At 38.7% G+C, this 8,479-nt stretch overlaps 1 protein-coding gene across 1 annotated transcript; it reads left to right on the plus strand.

Annotated features, from left to right (window-relative positions):
* The first annotated feature begins 986 nt into the window (after positions 1-986).
* Positions 987-1,472, plus strand: LOC113327599 (glutamic acid-rich protein-like). Its single transcript, XM_026574775.1, has one exon. The coding sequence runs from the start codon at positions 987-989 to the stop codon at positions 1,470-1,472; it is 486 nt and encodes a 161-aa protein (XP_026430560.1).
* The last annotated feature ends 7,007 nt before the right edge of the window (positions 1,473-8,479 follow it).

Consider the following 8,479-nt stretch of genomic DNA (forward strand, 5'->3'; position numbering starts at 1 on the left):
AATAAGGAAATCATAGGGAAACGTGATCATCCATGTCAACCCAAACCCAAAATTACAATCTTATTATTAGAATTTATCAGTGAATGCTCTAGAAAAATGAAAGACCTGAACAAAACAAAAGAAACCCTAACAATATCGATGTGCTTCCACAATTTCCATCACAGATAAGATATAGAATCCCAGCCAAGATCATAAAAAACTCCTAAAATTGATAGAACCCTAGGTTTACAGAATATAGTAGAAAACGATTTTAGCTTTAGGAAATGTATATACCTGAAACCCTAGCGATAGTAATTTCAAATTAAGAAAAACCCATCCCCTATTCATGAAATTAAACAAGTAAGTTCGAATTTAATCTGATAAGAGAAGGATAAATTTTTTTTTTTCTATTTTCTTACCTAGGTTTTCTCTATTCTCCTCTTCCAGTCTTTCTGCCGCGCAAGAAAGAGAAGGAAATAACTTTTTTTTTATCTAGTTATTTTTAGTTAACCAAAATGCCATTTTACCTAGGTTTATCACGTCATTATGATATAGTGGGCTAGAATAGATGCCATTTAGACTAGGGAACGTGTTCGATTAAATCTTTATCTTGGGAATAGGCATGACCCTCCAAGAATTTATAGTTTACTATTCCTGATAGAGTAGTTTATTAGGGGATTAACAGGAAAACCAAAGAGTTAGATAGAGAGAGCAAATAATTTCAGAGAGAAATTTGTAGAGGGAGACTACTGTTTACTGGATTTTTCTAAATCAAATCAATCAAAATGGCTGGTGATGATGATCAACACAGACGAAAGGGTAAATCCCCCATGACTGAAGAGCAACTATTGAAAGAGTTGGAAGAGAAAGAAAGACGAGAAAGTTTATCAGCCACTATGCAAATGATTGGGCAGATGACCAAGGTGATATGAAGAAGGTACAAAAGAGAGTAAGTGACTTGTTATGATATTGAAGTCCAACCTCTCTAGGAAGATGCGCATGCTGCAATGAATGAAAACAAAGCAGAAGAGAAACCAGTTGAAAAACCGGTAGAGAAACCGGTACAGATTTTGCAAAAGAAGCGTCATCTTGATTTTTTCATAGATGATGAAGAGGAGGAAAAGTTCTGGGAAGTGCAGGCTAAAAAGATGAGGTTGGCTGAAATGGAAGTAATGAAGAAAGAATATGGGCCACATAACAATGATGCAAATGCTTCCGAAGATGAAGAGTCTGTTATTTTTGTTGATCATCGAAGTGATACACATACTTTTTCTGTCCCAGAAGAGATAATTAAGGAATTTCGCAAAGATGAGAGATTTGGGATTAATGATGCATTGTTGGCCCAACAGACCGATTCTGAAGCGGACGATGCAGATGAAGACGAGGAGGAAGAGGGGTTTGATGAGGAGGAAGTGGGGTCTGATGAGGAAGAAGAGGGTTCTGATGAGGAGGAAGATGAATCTGATGATTCTGATTCCGAGTGCCTATTATGACAATGAGGAAGCCTTATCGACATTTGAATTCTTCTGTAGAGAGATGGTGGATTTTTGGCTAAGTGCTCGAATGGAAATGATGACATAATGTTAAAAAATGGTTAAGAAATAGATATTATCATCAAAGTACAGAGAAGAATTAAAATGGAGGGGGTCTAATGCAAATGGTAAGTCACTGAATCATGTGTTTCTTTTTTGGTTCTGGCAATGGAGACTGAAAATGTAGGGTAATGTTATGTTTATTTTTCTTTTCTTTTTTGTTTTCTTTTTGGTATTTGGACTTTTTGTGGGTAAGATGGTGAAATACTTGTAAATGGGTATGTTTTAGTTTATGAACATGTAAGTGGATATGAAATGATAGTGTTGCTGCTAAATGTTGCTCAACACTGAATGAACAGAACAGTTGTAACTTTTTTAAATGCAATATGATGAAGTTAGCTTATTTATATTGTCCAACGATTGTGCTTCGATAATGTTGGAGATGCAGGATGTATTCTAGAAACTAAAACTACAATCAAAGAACTGGATCATGTACACAGATAAAATGTATTGAAAACAAATGCATACTGAAAACAGTTCACTTTAGTGTTTCTTTATCCGGTCTAATTCACTTGATGGAGAGGCATATACACACCTAGTCTTAATCTACAATCTGGCAAAGGGACAAATTACAAACATTCATATATGTTTGATCTTTATATCTTCTGTCAAATACATGACTAATAAAAATTGGCTTGCGTTGGTTGCGTCGTATTCGACTTGCACATAAATGACATGAACACTACTTGGTGGAGCCTTATGCACACCTAATTTATTTCTACAAGATGACAGTGAATACAAATCACAAAGACTCCTGAGATGCTGCTTCTCAAAATAGAATACAAGCTTTATTCACCAATGCTGACATCCTACAACCAAATATTATGTCTGAGTTTAAGATCATCTGTCAACTAACATATAAAACTACTTGGTGGAGGCATAAATCATGCAATTGAGATGTTCATAATCACCAAAACATTCTAAAAACGGGATACAATTCACAGCAACATAATAAACCTAAAATCTGAAAGATAGAGATGTTCATAATTACCAAAACATTCTAGAAAAGGATACAATTCACAACAACATAATAAACCTAAAATCTGAAAGTTAGAGATGTTCACAATCACCGTCAGAAATTGTACCATTCAAAATCAGTAGTGTGTAACCTCCAATTTGTAAAATCATTAAACCCCCAAATGAATGAATGAGAAATACCTTAGATGAAGATGACCAAGATTTGCATTTCCAAAATTATGAATCACTATCAATACTTCTATTGGAGATCGATGAAACTTAAATCTAGGCCTGAATCGATCTTTCACAGAAGAATCAATTGATTCATTGTTGTTGATGAAGTTTTCTGCAGATGAATCTCCAAGGAACCCCCAAATGAATCTTCGATGAAGATAACCCAGATTTGCATTTCCAAGATTATGAATCAGTGTCAATACTTCTATGAGAGATCGATTGAACTTAAATCTATCCTTAAATCGATGTTTCACAGAAGAGTTGATCGATTCTTTCGTTATTGCCGATGAAGTTTTGTGCGGCTCAAATGAATGAAATTAGATGAAATGATAATGAGTTATGTCTCAGGCGCTGTTGACATAGTGATGGTAGATTTTTGTGGCTCATTTGAGTTGTTGGTCAGGGACCAGGGTATTGAGATATGACATGATGCCTGAGCCAAACCATGCTGCAGTTCAAGATATGGCCCATCTGTTAACTAATTAAAATTAAATAAATATACATAATTGTGCAGGGACCTTATTATGTTTGACCATTTTTTGATTTTAATTGTTGGTCACTTGGTCAGGTACTTGAGATATGGCATGATACATGAGCCAAACTTTTGAACCCTGATCCAGAAATAGAGGCTCGAGAGAGAAGAAGACACGAGAGAGATGATGCAGAAATGTATCTACTCTATTTGGCAGAGAAAGCTCAACCCAGGATATTTGCTCGTACCATGTCTGAACCCCTGAACGTGGATTCAGGCGGTGAGGAGATACCAAGGATGGATGTAGATGGCAATCCTATTGCAGCAGAGGTTTAGGAAGAAGAAAATGAAGGATCAGAAGATGATGAGGATGGAGGTTATGGTCCTGCAGCTTCTACCAGCACTGATAGCGGCGTAGACTTCTCCTATGAAGAAGAGGGCTTTAACACCGACGATGACGATGATCAGTGGTGATCATCTGAAGAGCATTGGGAATATCTTTTGAGGAAGACTTAGGAGGATTGCATTCCTTGAAGTCTTAAGATCATCTTCGTGAAAATTTACAAATATTTTCCTAATGTGTGTAGTTGTTGGTGTTGTGGAACTGAAGGAGAGGTCTAGTCTTCTGTTATACATCTTATAATGCATGGTAAGTATTTTTATTTTTTTTGGGTTTTTTAATTTCAGCACAAGGTTTTATCTTGTAAAGGTGTTATTTTGCTGTTGAGAAAGATCAAACTCGGTAGTAGTAGTGGTAGGTGAAAAAGCGGGGGTCTGACAATCACACCCAATATTTTGCTTAGCAATTTATATGGACAAACTCCAATATACTTTCTAGAGAATCAACTAGACAGTCATACTCAATCCAGATAAAAAGTATATCAACGAGTTTATATCTCAATCTCTCGATTTGATCTTTACTCAAGCAAATAGAAATCTGCGAGTCTTTATCAAAGAGAGATAACTTAGATGGTACCAAAGACCAATATCCAAGTGTCAATCAATTTAAATCAACAACCAAAAGGTTGGAAATTCTAATTGATTGAACAACGTACAACCTGTGATATTTCAATTATATAAACAAATATAATGCGGAAAAGAAATAACACAGTCACCAGAATTTTGTTAACGAGGAAACCGCAAATGCAGAAAAACCCCGGGACCTAGTCCAGATTGAACACACACTGTATTAAGCCGCTACAGATACTAGCCTACTCCAACCTCTTTAATCGACGCAACGAAAAAATATATTGCGGAATCACAAACGATGAGACGAAGTTTGTTTGTGATTACTTTTCTATCTTGCCTATCGTAGATATCAATCTCAAGCTAATTATTACAATTGTATCTACTTGCTTATGCATCATATCATGAAATATTGTTGTCATGGCTCGTTGGTAGGTAGCACCTGTATTCTTCAGTCCAAAGGGAATCACAGTGCAGTGAAAGTTCCCAATGGGAGTGCGGAACGCGGTTTTGGCAGCATCATGTTCAAACATCTTGATCTGGTTGTATCCACTGTAACCATCCATGAATGAGAACATACCGTGGTCGTTGGTTGCATCGACGATCATATCAATGTTGGGTAAAGGAAAATCATCCTTTGGGAAACACTTATTCAGGTTCCGAAAATCTACACAACATCTGATTTGACCATTCTTCTTCTTAACTGGGACAACGTTGGCCAGCCATGTTGGATGTTGGATAGGCTTGATAAATCCTGCTACTAGCAATTTCTGAATTTCGACTTTGATTTGTTCCTCGACTTCATGTCTGAACTGTCTAGGTGGTTGTTTGACATCTTTGGAGACAAGAGTGATATGCAGACGGTGAGTGACCAGCTTGTCGTCGAGACCAGGCATTTCTTCGTACGTCCAAGCAAAGATATCCCGATACTCTTTCAGCAAATTTACTAGGCATGTTCGTTCCTCCAGTGATAGTGCAGAACTGATTAAGATTGGTCTCGGGACTTCTTCTCTGCCGATGTTAACTGTTTCAAGATCATCAGTAGTAGAATTCGTGCCATCTTGCAACTTTTGTGGAGCATCTTGAACCTAATTATCAGGCGATTACTCGATCTGGCATGATTCATTAGGGCGGGGAGACTCTTGATCAATCTCCCTTATTAATTGCTAATCTTTGCGCCGCCAATAAATGACCCTCCCTTCTGCATTATGGATGGTCATAAAATTGGATCCTGGAGTCGTGACATGATCCTTGCGGCGTTTGACCGGTATAGCAGGTGATTTGACTGGTTCTGTCTCTGGAGATAGTGATGACGCATCAACAGCTTCAATAGTTTTCCAACTTGGAAGTGGAGTACTGTAGATCTTCTTAGTAGGTTCAGGAATGCTCCTCTGGGATTCGATGAATTCAGCATCGTAGGCCAGAGCGTAAGGAGATGATGAAGCGGCTATGCGAACGATCTTGTTGTTGGAGTAAAGCCTTCATATATTGATGGTAGGTTGATGGGACCACCTTGTTTTCATGGAGCCACGGTCGCCCGAGTATCATGTGATAGTCAGGTTCTTGTTTGATCACATGAAACTTCACTTTCGATTGAATCGGCCCTACCCTCAAATCTATATACGCATATCCATACGTATGGCTTTGGCTTCCTTCAAATCCTGTCATTAGAATGGGATGGAGAATGATTTTACCTTGTGGGAATCTGGCTATCCTGAGAGTCTTAATAGTTACGATGTTTGTGGAAGCGCCTGTTTCAACGAGAGCCCTCCTAAATTCGGTGCCTTTGATGAAACCAGTTACGTACAATGCCCGATTATGTCCTTCATCTGCCATGCGATCTTCTTCTCCAAAAATGATGTTGTCGATCGAATGTTCAGACACCAGGGATACTTCTTCAACTGTTGGGGTTGGTGGAGTTATTTTCACGTCAGATGATATCTGGATGAGTGCGGAAAACGTGTCTGTACGCTGCTCCCTGGAAAAGTGTAAAAGTTCACACAAAATTTCGATCAATTGTGCAACTTCCTGATCCACCGGCTTCTCATAAGTAATGAAGCTATTGCTTTGAGGGTCGGGTGACAAATCAGTTCCCAGTGTTGGCACTTCTAATGCGGAGATGCCGCCTAACTCAGATGTCAGTTTGATGAGGAAATCGAGTATGTGGTTCATCGTATTCTTCATCGGATCCATGTTCCTGGCGTGAATCTCCAGGATTTGAGACAACTCTGTCAGAGTCTGGGTTCTTCCGCCTTCTGTGCCATTAGATATAACATTAGAAGGAGGAACATTACCATTTGAAAGATTCTGGATCGGGTTTGGATCAGTTGAATTAGTCCTAAGACCAACCATCTTGTGAAATCATGAGATTGCAACCGAGAGATTAATCTCCCACTGTGGTCTCCAATCTGTAGATGGGGAAAAACGATTTGCTAGTTTTTACGGAATTGAGGAGACGTCCGTGTGGAGACTCCTTGAACCGAGCGAAATGTTGAACCTCACACAGATGCACTGCAAGAAGGGAGTGCTTTAAGTTCGAGAGATCAATCTGCAAGACTCTGGCCTAAACCAAGAACAATCGTTGTTCCAGAGTCAATTCGGTCACAAGAGAGGATGGGTTGATCTGTAGGAGGGAAGCTGAGAAATGTGTGGGATCAATGGTGATCTGAGATTGTAGGTGTGCTGTGAATTCAATGTAAGAACGCTCTTAATGATTGAATTTTACTCAATTGAGAGTGATTGCTCAGACGATTGGTTCGTGTAGACGAAAGATTGTCCGTATGAACTTGCCGAGAAATTTCTTGTTTAGACGAATGTTCGAGTATTCGAATCTTGTCTTTTCGATCATGATTCAGAGGTCTTTTTATATTACTAAATTAAAAACACCATGATCCCATGAAGTGTGACAGTTGCTGGAATCAGAGAGTGGGGAAGTAGGAAATCGTGTTAAAACCAGTTGCTCATCGTGCGGAGACTTGGTTAATTTTCCACCCACTACTTTGCTGACTCTTCCAACTGATTGCACGACTTGCTCACATTCTCATCGTGGGTGAACACACATGTCGTAGACCTCCATACCAAAACCCTAGTTAATATCCCCCCATGTGACACGATTGATATCTCGTGATTGTGGAGTCAGTTGTTGACTTTATGGAACGATGAGTCCATGTATTGCTGAGTTGAACATGATTTGCAAATGTTCTGAAACTCATGAATTAAATATGTCTGCTGAGATGAGGTATTATTATGTTGATTACCAAAGACGAACAAACTGTGTTGCTGAATTGTTGAATATTGATAGTTGAACCAATATTCTTGAATCTGAGCAGATATTGCTGGTTCGAGCAAATATTGCTAATTCGAGCAAATATTACCGGTTTGAGCGAATATTGCTCATTTGATGAATTGTTGGTAGCAGGACCAAATAAAATATTAATCTAAGATACTGACTGCTGGGTCGAGCATAATAAATAAAAATGTTGATCATGGAATCAACATAAAATTATCAGTTTTTTAATCTGCTCAGAATCATGTTTTTGCAGAGCCCTGGATTCAAAAACCCTAATTTTAATGGAATGATGATTTATTCAAAATCAACCACAGAGTGAAGCAGGGACCGGCCACATGGGATGATGAGTCCACCATGTAACGCCCATATGCTCGAATGAGCAAAATACCAAAGTCTCTTGAGGACCAGTTGGTGAAAGAATGATTAAATGTTGATTTAATCATTTATTAAAATAATGCTCGTGTGAGCGACAGATAACAAAGCCTAGCCATGAAAAGATGAGCGACCGACCAGGAGGTCATGGGACCGGCTCTTGGTGACCGTGGGACCAATTGATGGTCGTTTGAGCAAACCCCCAATTGTTTGGAAAGAGTTTGAACCTAATATGAGCAATTAGCCTTAGGGTCACCCTTGGTCGGTCAAGGGGATGTGCCCGTGTCACCATAGTGTCCGTGTCTCAGTCCTGAGAGTTTCAATATTTTCCAATGTGCGTTTGAGCAACATTTTGAGAAAATATGCAGAATCCAGGGTTTTGCTGAAACTAGGAAAAATACATAAGATGATGAAAAATAATAAATAAAACAGGAAATTGCAAGGTGTGGGACCGGCCACGGCTAGGGCATGGCAGGCCTGCTGACAAGCACGGTCCCACACTTTTCCCAGTTTTATGTAATTTTGCGTATTTTCTCTGAATTGAGGGAAATCCCATGAAACCGGAGAGTTTTATGAAATTAGGGAACTTCCATGAGATGAGATAAATAAAATAATAAT

This window comes from Papaver somniferum, unplaced genomic scaffold (genome assembly GCF_003573695.1).
Source record: "Papaver somniferum cultivar HN1 unplaced genomic scaffold, ASM357369v1 unplaced-scaffold_104, whole genome shotgun sequence".
NCBI classification, from domain to species: Eukaryota; Viridiplantae; Streptophyta; class Magnoliopsida; order Ranunculales; family Papaveraceae; genus Papaver; species Papaver somniferum.